Here is an 18,275-nt window from a genome sequence, read left to right on the forward strand (position 1 = left end):
GCTTCAGTGTGGAGGGTGGGACTTCCCTGGACTCAAGATTTTTCATGGATTTTAGTGCCTGCTTTACACACCCCTTCATTTTTGGAGGCTATTTCTACTCCCAGGTCCTGTCTTGCTTGCCAATTCTGTCCTGCCAAGTAGAGGCCTAAGGAAATTTTGAAATTGCAGTGCTATCAGATGGCAACACTGTCTCTTCCTTGGATATACATGGATACATAATATCTAAGTAAACTGTAGTTTGGAGCTCAACAGACAAGTGTTCTTTCAGCAGTTGTAAATGCTCATGAGAGAATCCCAGCAGTGGTTATTGCACTGTGTCATAGAGGTTTGTGTCCAAACTGTAGTGTACATGGAGACAACTGCTTTTTCCAAACTAATGTTATTAATTAGAATGTACTTGTAAGAAACTAGACAAAAAGAAACCTCAAACCCAAATAAAAACAGCTCAGGCCAGGAATACTGGTGTTTAAAACTTTTATTCAGAGTCTAATTCTCCAGTGCTTACTCACAGTGAGCTGTGCTTAGTTACCCATGAAAACTGGTAAATACTTGTTGAATAAATACTAACACAGGATATTGTTGCTACATTAATTCTGGCTTTAATATATTTTTCATTTGCAGATTATGGACATATCTGTTCTACGTTAGCTCAGCAAGCCTGAGCGATAACATTAGAAACTTGTGGCAGGCTTTATGCTAGAAAAATCCTCCACAGTTCAGTGCATTTGCATATGTTAATCTCTGCCAAGTTCTCTCAGAAATGAAAGCCTTTACATGTACATAAAAAAAAAAAAAAAAAGGCAAACAGACCCCAAGCCTCAAGCTGGATCTCTGTATATACCTCACAGCTTAGAGCTGAGCAGCAGAGCTGCTAAATAGACTGTATCCTGTTTCTCTTCAGTAGCAGCCCATTCATCTCCAGGTACAGAGCAGCCCGTTTACATGCTTCTGCCTCTTTTCTGTTTTACTTTTTCTACATAGTGTAAGATGGCAAGCCCACGTAAGCTAAATACACAGTTGAGCCAAGTAAACCTTGCAGCTAGCAGACAATTTTCCTTTTGTCAGCCAAGAGAAAGTTCATTTTCACTGAAGGCAAACTGTTCTTATAACCTATCTATTTCATTTTTGGTGATTTGTAAGGCAACATAGTTTTGTACACTTCCAAAAAAATATTCTCATGAAAGCAAAGATAGACAGTTAACATTTTTGAAAGGATGAATGTGTTCTGTGGCCACAGGTGACTGCTGCTCTGAAAACAGTGTAAAAGCTTTTGCTTCAGTGATTTTCATTTTACCATGTCCATGTCTGTACCTTTAAACGGCAGCTCCAAAACACAGCATTTTCTTTAAGCACATTTCTGCTTTGTAAGACTACATATGCATTATAATAACACAAACAGCATGTATATACAAACAGATAAGTATTGCATATGTATATAAAATGGTGTCAATGTACACATAGGCATGAACATCTAAGTATAAATATACTGTAATAATGAAGACATTTTATTGTTTGTAAATATAAGGTAGTAATCCATACCTACAACTTTTCAGAACTCATGTTGTTCCTCCTCAGGATCTGAAGATAGTTATTACCAAAACTCAGAGAGGGGAGCAGGAGTTGTAGGAAGGAACATTTAGTGAAGCTGGGTGCAGTCACAAATCTTTAGCTCTGTGTGTCAGTCTTTGTCCGCTGTCAGTCAAGTCATGAGGGAAGTGAAACTTCTCCACTGCTGCAGGGCCTGAGCACTGCTTTTTCAGAGCTCAGAGTTACATTTCTAGGAAGGAAAACCATGAATGATTTTCCTTTCTGCATCTGTAAAATCTGGTGTTCATCCCATAAGATAGTCATCAGCCAGCACCGGGCCCTGTGGGTTCCCTTGCTGAACCAAAACAGACAATCCTTTGTGGGAGTGGCACCTACCTCAGGGTCAGGACTGCTGCAGATACCTGAGCAATCCCCACTACATTGAAGTCAGCCTAAATACACTCCTGAATTAAGGAAAAAAAAGATTAGTTGTTTTGGAACAATGGTGTCATAAACATCAGCAGTGGTCCTGTGCAGCCACTGCCTCTTGAAGAGACCTCTCCAGCCAGGAGCAGCCCTGCCTGTGCTGGGGTGCAACACCATTTTCCCTCTCAGCCCTGATTCATGGCTCCTTCTGACCACTGGCTCAGTGACACCAATGCCACTAGACTGCAGCATGTGTTAATTTGCAGCATGTGATTTATGGGATGTGACCATTTCTTGAATATATAGGGGTTGTAGTGCACTTTAGCACTACTTCAGAATTTGTCATGTTAAGAGGGAATGATCAGCATTCCCCTCATCTGCCTGGATATCTATTTCTCTGATATTACTGCTGCTGTGCTTGCAACTAAACCGAAGTCCTAAATCCTTTTGCAGCTTTAAGTTTGTCCATATTTCTAGTTACTTTACAACGTGCCCTCTTTCAGATTTTTTTTTTTTTTTTTTTTTTTTTTTTTTATATTCTTTCCACTCTGGCTTCTGGAATTTGTATAAAAGCCACTGAGGGTTTTTCCTTTTGAACTGAAGACATTTGGCTTGTGGAATTTCCTTTAACTGGAAGTACGTCTGAGCCTGTGGTTTTATTATTTCCACAGTTTTATATTGTCCTGTTTGTTTACTCCTAAGCATGGGGAATGCTCCATTAATCATGGGAAATCGGTGTTCACCACTTTAATTTGCATTCAATTATTTTTCTAACAGTTGAAAGAGACAAGGACTTCTCCCACCAGCGAAGGCACTACAAGGAATTTCGATTTGACCTCACCCAAATCCCACATGGAGAAGCAGTGACAGCAGCTGAATTCCGGATATACAAAGATCGAAGCAACAGCCGGTTTGAGAACGAAACAATTCAGATTAGCATTTATCAGATCATCAAGGAGTATCCCAACAGGTACCACGTCGGCATGAACATATTATGCCTTCAGTAATGTTCCAGATTTCTATCTGAATTAGAGAGGTGATAACTGATCATAAGCGTGCCCTTGGCAAGGCATTATTGCTGTCGCTGTGGTTTGTCTTGCATTAATTCCTAGGCAACGTCAACAAAAACTGAGCAAGAACAAAACTTATCTTCAACATAATTTATTCCAGGTTTATGGAGTTGCATTTCCAGCCTCACCAAACAGTCTGCCCATACACAGAGAGGGTGAGGGTTCATGTTCTCAGTGAACAAATGGTGGATTCTTATGCACAGTGTAAGCGTCTGGATTTGGGAAATACAACATTTGCTGACACTGAGGTACTACAAGCCAAGATTCAGCTAGTTCCTTAAAGGCAGATAGATTGTTCAATTTTGCTGACTTTTGAGGGAGTGTTGTTTTTTTTTTTTTTCTTCCAAGCATGTTTTAGTATTCTGCAGAATGTAATTGAAAGGTTGAATCAGGCTCTGCCTTTAAGATGACATACGGACACTTAACACATGCTGCTTACAATAACTGAGAATTAAAACACATATGACATTACACATGAGCAAATCTCTGATTCTGTGCTTCCAGAACAGTGTGGGACATATTTCCAAGACTATTCAAGAGCCATGTAAATGACCAGATTTAACAAGGCAAAGTAGATAAATACCACAAAATTCCCATTAAAAAGTAGCAGCAATTCCAAGATGCTTGTGCAAAAAAAAAAAAAAAAAAAAAAAAAAAAAAGACATGACCACAAGGCACTGGATTTTCTACCTAGATTGGTGAACATTTTAAAATTAAATTTAAATTGTTTATAATGTAATGTTTGAGCAAAGTGAGAAAGAAAAATTGTCATGAGTTAAATAAAAACCTCCCTCATCTTGGAACAGATTACACATTTCTATTCTGGCAGTGTCTAGCAAGGGCAGTGTGAACTTGCAAAGCATCAAATGCTCTATCATCAGGTAGCTGAAAGTTCAAATCTCTTTGCTGCTCATAGAACCCTGAGCACCTTCCAGGTGAGATCTCTGACCATCAAATTATAAACATTTTATGGCTATAAAGAGGACTTGTTTTATGTCAGTAGAGCAGAACCAACAGAAGGGAAAACACTTCTCCTTCCAGAGTATCTTCTGCTTTTTTACTACATTGTGCAGAAATAGAACAGTGCAGGATATTTTTTTTTCCTCTGTGCTTAACTTGCAAAAGTTCTGTTGTTGTAGGTTCCAAAAGAAACTTTTTGGAGGAACTGAAAGGAAATATATATATATTTGAAGAGCATATGTCAGGTTAGGATGTTGAAAGCTCTGTACTAGCAAAATCAACCGACATTTTGTTAAGAACAAGTGGGAAAAGTTCAATTTGTAATCCACTTAAATGGATTTCTTTCTTTGTATGGTCTTTTTTTCCCCTTTTTCCTTTTTTATTTTTCTTTCCTTCTTTCTTTTTCTTTTCTTTTTCTTTTTTTTTTTTCCAGTAAGTTGTTTCTGTTCTATTTTAGAGAAGGCAAAGCCACTTACTCCTCTGAAACAAGACAAAAACTTCAATAAGCATTTGACCTGTTAAATGACAGTTGTCCCTATGAAACCACTAAAGAATACTCATGATTTCTTTCAATATCTTATCTGCACATTTCTAAGATAGTAAAATTGCTATTTCTACTTATAAACATTTTATAAAAACTTATATATTTCCATTCACTAGCCTAATAACCCCATGTGTTCTGATGGAATCATGGTGCAGGAAGAGCACACATGTAATGACGTACCACCCATTGGCTTTTCCCTATTGTAACTAAGGAAACTTCAGACAGTCTAATTCAAGTGTTTCCCTACAGTCTCCACTTATACATGCAGCATATGGAGGCAAATGCTTTAACATGTTGGGACTGGAGAAGTCCACAACCTCACAATCTCTATAGTGCTTACATCTGAAACAAGGAACTTTTCCCACTTGCTTCTTCATATCTCTGGTCAGAAGAGCTCCTATTATATAAGCATATTCTGTCACTACAATAAAGTTTCATTTCTTGCCTTGGGATCCAGGCTTTAGTCGCATTATTCATGACTATGTCACCTCAGGTTTGTCCCATATCTAGACATGAGACAAAATTTTAGATTTAGGTGCAAATATTTCTGCAGCTGCAGAGTGCTCCACATTCCTGCTAGTCATACCACAGCAGAACTGCTTAATTTGACCTTTCTTTGCTCTGAATGGGAAATGGAGGAGTCCAGTAGGATTACACAATATGCTACAGGTTCTGCTGTGCCTTTGGGCAAGGTGTGGTCAGGCTTTTTGGTTTCTGTGTTTCAGACTTTGTAGTTTCCTGACTTCAGAGTGGCTGCTGAAATGCATGCGCTGAATTCATTCAGAGTTTGCTGAAATTACAGACTTTGAGACTGAAATTTTCTGTTTGTTCTAAGGAAGTATGTAAAGCACTGCCAATGGCAAGGCAACTTTTCTATTCAACCCTGCCAATGTACTCCTACCCTGATCTTTTCTCATGACGAAATTAATGTGCTCCAACAGGCCAAATCCTTGTTCATGATCTAGTGGCAGCTAGCCACTAATTTAACTAAACCCCAAGGATTCTTCCCACATTAGGGAATCCTCAAGTGGCATTAAGATACTAGAGCAGCTTTCTGGAATGAGGCGAGAGGTGAAACAGCATTATGGGGATGGCCTATTACATAGTAGGAGTCATGCTTCAGTCTGGTCAAAATCTTTGCCTGGTTTCAAGGAATGTAGAGATGGTTTATTTCACCTTCACTTTCCTGAATAACCCGGGAGATCTGGATCTTAGATGTGCTGCCCGTAACTCTGCTGAAATTCTTGACTGTGGTAGCATTTGTGATATAGGCAACTAGTCGTCTGAGACCAGACTGAGATCACTAAACTTGAACAGCCTCCGTAAAGCTAAAGGCAATCAACTGTGTTCTGCCTGTATGATGTGTTCACTGTTGCATTGCAGGCTATATACAACATAATGCCTTACTTTTTTATTACGTATTGTGAACTATTTTTAAGTAGAAATCTTTTTTTTTATTATTATTGTTATTTTATTTATTTTTTATTAGGGCCAACATTTGCAGCTGTTTTTCATTTTAAATGTGCTTGTTTCTTTTTTCCTTCTTTCCTTTCGTAAAGGAGAATTTTAAAATTGAAAATGTTGTGAAAAGTGATAAGAAATTTCAGTGGCATCATCTAATGGTAGGACACTGAATGTAGAGCAGTCACTGATTTTTGGAAGGCCGGGTTTTCACCAAGTATTTATATGAATTCTGAAAAAAAGTCATTATTTTCCTGACAAGTATTTCTAATTTCTGTAGTAAATTCCTACTAGATGGGCTAGAATATTGGCATTGATCTGGAGTCTTTTTCTCTGTTTTACTATCTTCTCTTGCAAATCATTTCTAATTTCCTCTAGGTACTCACAGCTAATTTTTTAGTTTTTTTGCCAAGTAAATGGGTAAGAACAATCTGCCTGTTGTAGCCAGGTCCTTGCAGGAAGGTGGACATAGCAGTGCCGAAGACATAGCGATGTGAGTTTGTACTGCTGTACAAATAATGAGTCATGCTATGAAGAGCTCCTCGGGGAGAATTTGTTCTATTCAAGGATTTCTGTGCTATCCTGTTAGTAGTATTCTGATTCAGCACATAGATATTGTACGCACTGACTTTTGAGAACTTTTTGTATCATTCACAGCAAAGTTTGGAGCTAAAAGAATATATATGGGAAAATAATTATGTATTCTGCGAGGAGACAATAAAAACAAGAAAACATCGCAGTGTAATACTGTAATACTTTATATTCCATGTAGTTCTACACTTTCCTATTAAATTTACCAAATGGTTCAAGAGATATTTACAAATAACTAACTGTCATAAAGCCTGTGGCATTCAGAATTAAACTGTTCAGTTTTAAAGTTCTGATAAAACTGCTTATTAGAGGAAAAAAAAAACAAAAAACGGGGGCATTTAAGACTCCAGAGAATACTATTTATGAGCTTGCGGTACGTTGTTAATTTGTTCAGTGCTAAAGTAGTCGGTCAGGCACTTTTGAATTGTAAGACTGTTTTCGTGTTAGCTCTGGAGGGAGAAGGTATGTTTTCTCCTTGTGTGGCCATTCGCGCAGTTCTACTGGAGCACAAGCTGTAAGAGCTCAGCGAATGAGCTGTAGAGTAAGGCAAAAAGTGAATTTTAAAAGAAGTTCCAACAAAATTGTTAATAAAAATGTCATATAAATAAATAAATAAATACATAGATAAATAGATAAACAAATACATAAGTAAAGATTTGCTCATTGCTGCTGAGCTCTTTAACCTGATTCTGCAACTGTTTCTCATGTACGAGCAAACATACGCTTGTCTGAGCTCATTTGATTTTATTTCCCCATGTGTTGAACTAACACAGTTTCAAGAGCTATACAAAATGTTTTTTCAGTGTAAGAGCTTTTCTGTGCATGTAAAGTGGTTAGTCTAGATAAAGCCGTAAATTCCTACCGTGTCATTGTGATTAAGCAGACTAAGAATACTGCGACAGGAACATCGTAATTCTAAATTCACTTATGCACAAAGCCTGTTCTTGCTGTCTCTCTTACCTCTTTAAATATACATTCATACTGCTTGTAAGTTAACGGTGCAACTCCAAGGTCTGGGTAAGCCAAGTTTGCCTTGACTTGTGCCGTCAAGATGTAGAGTAAAACATTTCTTCTTGTGCACTGTTGTTTTGATTACTTTTTATGGCAGAGAAGGGAAAGCTTTATATAACAATAGACTTAAGTTTAAAAGGCAAAATGGATAAAACAGTTTTTAATAATGCATGCTGCTTTGTTGAAGCGTGTAAAGTGAAACTGATGAGAGTTTAAATTATTGTTTTTTGTATCACCGTTGCCGTAAATTATTTGTAATGCAGATGTAGTTCTGGAACCAATTGTGTCGGGAGATATGTGAAAACAGAACAAATAAATGATCCATGCTAAACATTTAGTAACACAATTATACTAACTCCCCTGAGCAGCCCTTCTGAATTACTGGAAAATTTCATGGGAATGAATTTGAGAACATACCAGGGAACAGAGAGTTAAAATGTAATAAGTACATTACTGAATCAGTATACAATTTCCACTTTGATATATAGACTTATTTTCTAAACATCTGTACTAATATGAAACTGTCATATATTCATGTTTTGTTATATGATATCACTGCTGTCATATGATATTAATAACAGATTCTTTTAGCCACACTATGCCTTTGAATTTTAGTTGAAATTTGAACGTGATCTTGACATTTTTTGTCATTTACACTGGATGTTTTATAAATGTTAATCTTCCTGAGACATTCTGGTGCTGAAAGATGAATCCTTTATGCACAGTCTCAATTATATATTTTGTGTATTCATACCAGGAAACTAGATTTTTTACATTTTCCAGAACTCCAGTTTTCATATGCAGGATCATTTCAGCAAGGCATCTGAGGGGAATACCTGTATTATTCTTAACAATCATGTGTTGGCTACAGCATACACTGTGCTGTGTCGTGATGAGGATGTGTCGAAGGATTATTCATTTGGACTGGAGAAAGTTATTGTCAGCAAGGAAGTTAGGGAGAAAAAATAGTAATATTTGAATGTCATAACTCTCTATTTTCTTTAACTTAGGGATGCAGACTTGTTCCTGTTAGACACAAGAAAGGCTCAAGCTTCTGATGTGGGCTGGTTTGTGTTTGACATTACTGTGACCAGCAATCACTGGGTGATTAATCCACAGAACAATCTGGGCTTGCAGCTCTGCGCTGAAACGGGGGACGGTAAGACCATAACTATAGATCATCACTCCATATATGCTCTTGTCATCCTCTTGCTGTGAACCTTTTCTGGATTGATGCTTTTCAGCTCTACTGGGTGGCAATTCATGGTGGGTTTCTAAATGAAGAACAAAGTCTTGACCTGATAAAGTCTTGATCTGGAAATATTGTTCTTAATTCTATAGAATACAGCAATTCTAAAGCTAACTGAATCTAGTCAAACTAGATGAAATTTGGGATAAAAGCTCTTACTTAAAATCAGGTTTGATTTTAATGTTCTTTCATTGATGATTGCCTACATACAGTTAGGAAACTTAAGAGGATTTGGGGAATTTTTGGTTTATTAAGCTTTTAAAGATCTTTCTGAGGAGAAGTATGGAGAAAGTTATAAAACAGCTACAGGACTGGAGTGACATCCTTACCACTAATACTGACATTGGAAAAAAGGTTAATTATTGGGTAAAGTGGAAATTGATTTTCTATCTTTCAAAGAAATTTTAATTTCAAAACATTTTTACCCTGAAATGCGTAAAAACATTGTAATATTTAATATTTTAATTAGCTAAAAAGTAGAAAAAATCCTATTAAGTCTGAATAATAGCAGTGATATTTTAGGAACAATTTACTAGATCTCTACATTATTCACAGTTATGCTGTTTATTAAAAAGTGAAAATGCATCTCAATGCAAAATAATATTTTAGAAGTGTTCTTTCTTAGATTTCTTTAGAAACTAATAAAAAGAGAATTATGTGCCATTTTTTTTCTGTGATGGTTCACTTAATCCATGCTACTTTACAAGCAAACTTTCAGATTTAGCTTTCTTGTCAAAAAGCTTTTTATGCCAGAGGTCAGGGGATCTATGATGCCAGCTAATCTAAACCTTAGCTGACATAATGTTAATGAGTAGCAGAAGAAACCCTGGTGTAAGAATTAATATATTTTTTTTTTCTTCTTTCTTTGTTCTGGCTACATTTTCTCATTGGTTTTGATCTGCATTCTCCCTCAGGCTCAGCTGGGCTGTGAACAAAGCCTCTCAGAATTTTCCGGCAAGTTCTTTGCCTGCTGGAGAGTTATGCAAAAAACTGCTGTGGCTCCGGTATCCTCTGTTAGGCACAATGCTCAGAAAGGCTTGAACCGAGGTGGGCAATTTCACCTAAAATTGCCCAGAAAGTCCAGATATAGCAGTGGAAAAGGGAGATATTGATCCTAAGTAGGCTGCCATGCTGTTGCTGCATTCAACAAGTCTTCAAATGCCCCACACCTGGCCATGGGCTGTGTGGGGAGGCAGCCTGGTTTGGTTAAGACCAGTTTTAAACCCTTAAAATTCTGGAGAGGTGACACTTCCGTCAGGCATCCAAATGAGGTGAACTGGCTCCTGGCCAGTTTTTCTGCTCCAGAATAAACTCCATCCCTGATTTTTTTTTAATTTTTTTATTTTTATTTTTTCTTCCAAGAGATTCAAATACAGAAATTCTTGAAAATTAAATATCCATGAAAGGCACTCATTAAGAAACCCTGGAACCAGCAATTTGTTGATTCTAGCCTCGAACTTATATTCCCTTGGTAAACAGCAGGAAAGTTTGTATAGTTAAAAGAAACCTTCAGGTTAATACACTGAAGAAATTGTAAAGGAGTAGTTCATGTAAATATTTTCCCTGTCTTGCTCCCAAGATCAGAAAGGTGATAGATAATTTCTATTTTAATTGCCAACGTCACAGGCAGGTTTACCTTCTTCACCTTGCTTATTTTAATTTCTCAACATAGCTACTGAAGAGAGAAGGGAATTCCCCTTTCCTCACTTTCTGTTCCCCTTTTAGTTTATTCATGCAAGAAGACTGCCCTTTAGGGGACTAAAGTTTTCAGAGCTATTGGGAAGACCTGTGCTATACCACTTCAGCTTAGCATAAGCAAAATCATCCTTTTATGTTCTTACAGTTTTGTTCTTAAAACTTTATTTTTATTGGGTCGCTGTTACTTCTGGAAGCTATTAGAAACACCAGCAGTTGAATGACATGTTTGTGTACAGAAAAAACATGATTTTTTATACTTGGTACGCAGTGGACTCTGTTTGCAACCCAGGGAACCCCACCCACCTTTCTTCCAGCCACTTCTCAGTGAATACCCAAGGGAATGATCAAAAGCAATGGGAAAACCTGCCATTGGTTCGGGGGAACTTCAGCCTATCTGGGTCTGAGGCACCTTCCTTCATGCCTCCAGCTGTCTATAGAGTTTATGGAAGGTACAGGAGTTGGGTCCCTCTAACTGGAGAGACATTTAAGATTAAGACCTGGTCCATGAACCTTTCTATTGCAACAGATAATTAAACTAAATACTAAATTGGATTCCATTAAGTCAGAAGATTCATGTTTGGTGTATTCACTGGGGCACTGGCTAATAGTCTGTAAATACGCTCTCATTTTTTCAGATTTGTTCATAGAGCACTTTTAAAATAGGGAAACAGTAATTACTGAGACTCCAGGGTGCTACTATATTGTTATCATTATCATTAGTAATAATCTTTCTTATAGTTATCTTTCACTAACTTCTTAAACAATTACTTGTAGAGATAGATTTCTTTGGTGAACTCTGAAGAAAGTACATCAATAATAATAATGTCTAAATGAGGAATTAAAAAAAAAAAAAGTAGCTATTTAATATAACACTGTGTTTTAAAAAAAGAAAAAACACAAAAAACCAAAAAACACAAACCCTTGGAGAATGTCTGGTTGTTGTAATACATATTTTTTTTTCCTTTTAAAAATGCTGAAAAAGTACAAAAAGCCACATGACATTGGAATGCATTTTCTTTTTTTCTTTAAGACAGTATTTGGTATCATACGCACCATTTTAGCATGGAATGTAGACTTTTTCTCTTAATGGGACATTTTATTTTGAACAGTAAGAATAAAGGTTTGCATGACACATATGGAAGCTGTCAACATATAATGCACTGTTTCCCTGGGGCTGTGGTAAATTAAGGATCAGGTTTTTTTGATTCTCTTTTTTAATGTCTCCTCAACATTCTGTAGCATCTCCTTTGGCTGGTTCCCTCCTTTTGACACTAAAATTCTCCATGGTGTTTAAAACGAGAGGTGATCATTTTCACACTGATGGAAATGCGGGTGTTAGATGAATTACAGCATAAAGTCAATGCAGATGCAGAAACAATCTGAAAAGCTCCATGTGACACTTTTTCTCTGTGTATACCATATGCCTCCTAAGACTTAAAACATGTTCCAGTGAATCAGCACCTTTATATTAACATTTTTATAACTGGACATCACTTCTAATGGAGGAGTACAAAAGCTTCAGACTTCCTCTAACCATTTGTCTTTTTGCTTAGGAGAAGTTAGCATTGCCTGTGGAAAATGGGAAAGGAAGAAAGTGTCTATTAGTGACTTACAGAATAATTCAGGTCCCAAATACAGAGATCTCAATACAACATTCTGGTTAACAATAGGCATGTATTTCTGTGCCTTTTCCTGAATCACTGTGCCTTATACTTCGTCAGGCTGTGCATCACAGGGGAGAAACTGAGTCTTTCCTTGAGAAGTTCAAGTTGATTAAGATGACTTCTATCAACATGTAGTCCTATAGCATGTTTCCTTAGGTTTTCGTGCTGGTCGAGATAAGCAGGAAACAACAATCCTCAGCTCTCCGACTCAGACTCTTCATGTATTTATTTTTTCCTCAGAACAAAGAGAAACTAGAACAAAGATAGGTTTCTTGATCCAAATGAAGCCTGGGGAGAGCCAAGTCTTTTTCCAGTGCATATTTGGGTATACTACCACATATTTCCTGTGGAAGGGGTCTTGGCTCCTACTCCTGCAAAAAATACTTGGGAGGTCCTTCTCCAGCGAAAATAGGGGAGATGCTAGGAGACACATTTTTATACGTTCTGATCTGAGGCAGGACCTTTCAAGGTCCCTATCTCCTGCGAAACCTTTAGAGAGGCAGCATGAACAAATTACTTTCAACCAATAACAACCTATACCAGCACCCTGGCTTTTTCAGGTAGTAGGTTGCTTACTTTTACATCGACATTGACATCACATTCAACATTATCAGTATTATCCCAAGGTTCCCCGGAGTTACACTTGGCACCTACCCACATGACCACAGTAGCTGGCAGGTTCTCCAGAGGATACTGTTGTATTGTTACACTCAGTTCCCTCAGTGGAACTGATATTTACAAGGCAAAACATCAAAGTGATTTCACCTTCATTAGTGTCCTTACGGTGGGGGAATTTAGGCTATCTATATATATATACAGATATATATGGACTTTGGCAGGCAATAGCTCTACCTAAATTCTGAGCCATCTGGAAGCCATATAACCATGTTAGCACAGCACTGAGCCCAAGCTAATATATCCTGCCCCTCAGCAGGTTTTATTAGCTTGGGCTCAAGAACTGCCTAAGTACAGTTACATGAGTTCTGGTTGAGAGCTGACTTTGGCCAAAGTTATAAGAGTAAATTAAACATGCTCAGGAATACTGTGGGGCACTGAGCTCTGCTGGTGCAAAATGAGCCAGAAAGATGACTCTCTTACACTCCAAAACAGGGCAACTACACGGCACTTGCCACTGGCAGAGCCTGGGGACAGTGCCACGGGGATGGTGGGACAGCTGGTACTGGCCACAAGTATGCCAGCAGCACCCTGACACCCAAGCAGAATGGACAGTCCATCTCCAGTAGCTGGAAGTGAGCCTGGACACCCTGTAACTTAATCCAATAAGTGTAAATTATGTTTCCAGCTGTGTCAGAATACCATGAGCATTTTCTTGCCTTTGCTTGTAACAGGTGATGGGAACATCCCATGTTAGTATGGGCATGCTTACTGGAAGCAGGAGTGTTGAGGAGGTGGTATGGGCCCCTGCTCCTCCTGCAGCCAACAGTGTATATTTGTCCTAATCCTGTTGTTACAGCTATGCAACAACCCTCTGCCTTACTCCCCAAGCAGATGAAGGATACAAGTGCTTCTAAGCAACAGTAGTTGGGTTAATAATTAGTGTTGGTCCCCAGTTTCATTTAGAATGTTTTTAAACTTCTTATTCTTTGGTAAATGACCAATGAATCTAATCTCCCCCTTGTTTTATTGTCTTCCTGAACATATGTTTAACTGCAGAAAATCCCTTGGACTCCCACAGACGGTTCACAGTTTAAGTCATTAAATTGAAAGAATAAATCAAGTACTTGGGAAGCATATTTGTGTATGATTATGTCTGATTTTGTACGTAAGCATACATAGTACTGCCACATTTTGCAGCTTATTGTGGTTCCTAAATAATGTTCACAAATAATCCCAAGTGCTTTCTTCAAGAGCTTTATGAATTATGAAGGTCAACACAAAAAAGGTATGCAAAATTCCTTCAAATAAACAGAATAAAACTAACAGTTTAAAGATTTTAGTATCAAAAGCAGGATCTCTAGTTTTGACAAAAGCTGAGAAGCCTAGGAAATGCACAGCAGACCATCCATTTTTTAGCAGACCACCCATTTTTTTTCAGAATTCCTTAAAGACTTCAGGGAGCAGAGAAGTATATAAAACACATGAATCTTGTTTCAAAAGCTGTATTTTATGTCCATACAGATAAATGTTTCCACCAAAGGAAAATTTTGCCTTACAGTTTACAGAGATAATACAGTAGAGAGGATATAAATACTTTAGAGTCAGAGTATTGGGGATACCTTCCTTATAAATGGGCCATCATACTTGTGTTTTTAACCTTTATCTTTTTAAAATAAATATTCATTTAAGCTTCTATAGCCAATCCCTACCTCTATTCTTTTGATTATGTGAAATCCCATTGCTCTCAAGAGCACTGTTTAGGCATGAGAAATTAAGCAAGTTTCTGTCTAATTTTGAAAACTATCTCATGATCTTCCAGAGTCAGAGCCTCAGGAGAGTTTTTGCTCAAATATCAGGTGTTATTGGATCTTGTACGCTCAGAGTCTTTCTCCAAGAGGCCTTCCCCTATCCTTATTGCAGGGATCACTCTCCACAAGAAGTAAACCATAGATGTGACATTGGAATGCTTTTGTTGTTTGGTTTTGGATTTTTTCTAGTAAATTAGAAATGAATACCCAGCATCACTGAAGCTCTCAATTATATCTACAAATATGTAAGATAATTACCAAAATAACTACTGTGACCTAGAAGAAGTGGTTAATCTGTAAAATGTGTTTTGTGGCTTGTTGAACACTTTTGAAAGTAAATAAGAAGTGCTTGTTTTTCATAACAAAATGAGTACTTTGTTGCAGTTCTATGACTCAGGACAAAATAATGGATCTTGGACTCCGTCATTGTCCTGTGCTGCCAGGGTAAATCTGGCCAAGATGCATAATGGCTGAAAGCTCTTGCAAAATTAGTGTCTGTTAAGTGCCTTACATAAAATATATACTGCCTGAGGAGAGAGAGCCAGGTCACAAATCTCACCACTGTCACTGGCATCTACACTGGTGATCTCAGAAAAAGTCAGGATTTTGAATGTCATGAAGAACGTGGTGATCTCTCCAGGTCAGGATTCTGAGACAGACTGTTTTTGAAAACTTGAAGTGTTCTTGCAATTCCATTTGGAGCAGATGGGGAGAAAATGAATTTTTAAGATGGAACTCAATCAGTTTATGAAAGGAGTTGTGCTCTGCAACTGTGTGTGACAGCAGAAAACCACATACAGGAGTCACACAGCAAATTACTCCAGAGTGTTGATCCTCCTCCGCATAAATGAAAACTTATAAAATTGTCAGGATCATTGAGGAAGTACCTTTAAAGCTGATTTTTCTTTTCTTATTTTTCTTTTTTTTTTTTTTTTTTTTTTTTTTTCTTTTTTTTTTTTTTTTTTTTTTTTTTTTTTTTTTTTTTTTTTTTAAGCAGCTCTTCCTTTATTACAAGGGACCAGAACATTAAAAGGCAAGTAATATTCATTCAGTTCTGTTACTCAGCCTGGAACTTCCATACAACCTTTTCTGTAAACTGCTACGGGTACTTTACTATCAAATAGAATAAATGCCAAAAATAAGTTTAAATGCCAAGTTAAACAAACACCTCTTGCCAAGGACTCAAAATCATATGAATAAGGACTGAGGAGTTCAGCAGATTTGAGACACGATGCTTTAAATGAGTTTTTAGTCTCCAATATACCTGTCAATATGGAGAAGAGACAATAAATTCTCATAGCAAGATTGAGAAGCATATGCCAGAATGTGAAGAATATGAAGGCTCTGGACTGTCCCTGCACGAAATCTATCATCTGTTGCACTTATTTATTTTTGCTAGGTGTAGTGCAAGTGCAGTGGCTCAGTTTAGTGAAGTTGACTGCTGGTTGCTTACCAAGTGTGTTTACAGGCAAAAAATAAATAAATAAAATAAATCATTGTAATCTTTCAGATTAAAAATATTACTGAAGTTTAAAAGAAGATTATTTTGGAATGCCTGAAGATATTTGATTCTTTGGTAACACCTGATTGGCAGAGATACACTTTGTCTGTTTGGTTTTGCCATCTGAGTGAAGCCACCAGGGAAGATGTGGGTCTGCACAAACCACTCAATTGATTTTAGAAAATACTGGTCAAGTATTCCAGTATGGAACAACTGTGCTGAATACACTTCAATTTGTAGTTGTCCTTGGAGCCAAGAGGAAGATTTTCCAAATGTTACTAGAAGCGACAGACTAAAAACACTTACCAAATGAAGCTCATCAATGCTTCTTGCTACAAAGACCAGTTCATGTTAGGGTAAGACTTTTTTACAGTATTCTGAAATCCATGCAACAGAGAAAGATGCATTCTACAAGGCTGTGGCTTGGAGAAGGAGCTCCTACTATGGCAGAGCTCTTGATGCTTTTCAGAGTTGGGGTACTTTGAAATAACTCCTTTTCAGAAATAAATTGGCAAAGCTTTTCATTCTTAGTCTGGACAAGATCTCCCCAGTGTCCCACCTACACTTTTTTTTTTTTTTTTTTTTTTTTTTTTTTTTTTTTTTTTTCTTTCAATAAAGGATAGACGTTCTGTAAATGCAAACTTTCTTTTGCACAGAAGCTACCTAAAATGAGATAACATATGTGGTTTGCATTTCCAAACCAAACAGTTCAGAGATCCTCCTTGGAAGAAATATAATGTCTCGAGGGCAGTGTATATTTTGATTGCTTTGTCTTCTGAAAGTTAGAGTTAAGCTAAGGTATATGATAAACTGAGAGAGAAAAGTTTAATGACAAACTCACTGAAGTCAATACAAGTTTTCCTTTTGACTTCTCTGGGAGCAGCTTCAGTACATACACTATTCATGAAATGAAAAAAAAAAAGGATCCTAAAAACTCTGGCTGACTGCTTAAAAGATCAAGCAAATAAGGGAATAAAGTCACATAAACTGTTTCTCTGTGTAAAAAGGCTGTGGGTTACAGGCTTAATTTTTTATGGTATATCTCTATACCCTGAATAACTAAGTAAGCCCTAACTTGTGGAATCTTAATAGCCATCTCATTGCTGAAGTCTAAAGGAAACCCAGAGGAAACTTAATAATATTAAAAGTTGTTTTAAAGGGAGTTCACATTGGTTTGAAGGATATTTTGCTTCGCACACAATATCCACCATTGTAAATTCAGAGAACCTAGATTTAAATTCGGAAAACCTACACAGATCTTTACAGCCCTCAGTATATAAATCTAATAGTATTCTTAAAATGTCCACCAGTGATGTATTAATCTCTTATAGATAAAATTAAAATTCTGAAAGTCACTGAAACGAAAAATGAAGAAAAATAATATAAATATTCCCTCTAGAAATGAGAGGAAACTTGGAACTTTGTGGTAAGAGGTTGGTTTGTCCATGAGTTGCAATGAATAGAGAATAGTCTGTACAGTTTTTCGTATCTGACTTGCGACAGAAAATTTGAACATATAGAAATTAATGTTGCTGAATTATTTAATAGTTGCATAAATAAATACATGAAAAGAAGAACTAAAGAAACACAAGGCTAAAAAGCCATTTAAAATGAAATCAGAAGCTTCAACAAATATATTTTTCCTTTGCAGTCAGAAAAGTAATTATCAAAATTGTTCAGAATATGTTGCCAATTACTCTACTCCATAACTGCTAACTTTCTCAGTTCTTCTCCTGCCTTTGCTGGGCTCTCTGTCACTGGAAACATCTTAAACCAATTTAAAGTGCTACACCTGAATAAACATGTTGTAAAAGTGTTTATGTATTGAAGTGGGTCAGTTCAAGGTATGGTATTTGGCTGGAACTTCTAATTTCTCTTTTTACTGCAAAAAGGCTGCCAGAAGGAGGAAGTCTGAGCTGAATTAATACATTTGTTACAGTGGAAGTAGAATGGAAACTACTTTAACCACAAATCAAACTGCCTCTTTCATTTACGCCAGTGATAGAGTTTTTCTAAGAAATATAGACTCTGGCATACAGCCACTGTAGGTTTGTGTTTGAAAAGGAAACCTATATGCTTATTTCTATAAGGCCGATTCCTATGCTTATTTGTAAGTTCTTTTTCAGGGTGAAGGAGCTAACAGTGTT

General features: G+C 37.1%; 1 protein-coding gene across 2 annotated transcripts in view; it reads left to right on the forward strand.

Moving 5' to 3' along the window:
* Window positions 1–18,275, forward strand: part of BMP5 (bone morphogenetic protein 5) — a 55,909-nt gene that overhangs the window by 22,167 nt on the left and 15,467 nt on the right. For both annotated transcript variants that reach the window (XM_015859226.2, XM_015859227.2), the window contains 2 exons: window positions 2,731–2,923; window positions 8,601–8,749. In XM_015859226.2, coding sequence (XP_015714712.1) covers window positions 2,731–2,923; window positions 8,601–8,749 — 342 coding nt within the window. The remainder of the gene's footprint in view (window positions 1–2,730; window positions 2,924–8,600; window positions 8,750–18,275) is intronic.

The sequence above is a fragment of the Coturnix japonica genome, chromosome 3 (genome assembly GCF_001577835.2).
Source record: "Coturnix japonica isolate 7356 chromosome 3, Coturnix japonica 2.1, whole genome shotgun sequence".
NCBI classification, from domain to species: Eukaryota; Metazoa; Chordata; class Aves; order Galliformes; family Phasianidae; genus Coturnix; species Coturnix japonica.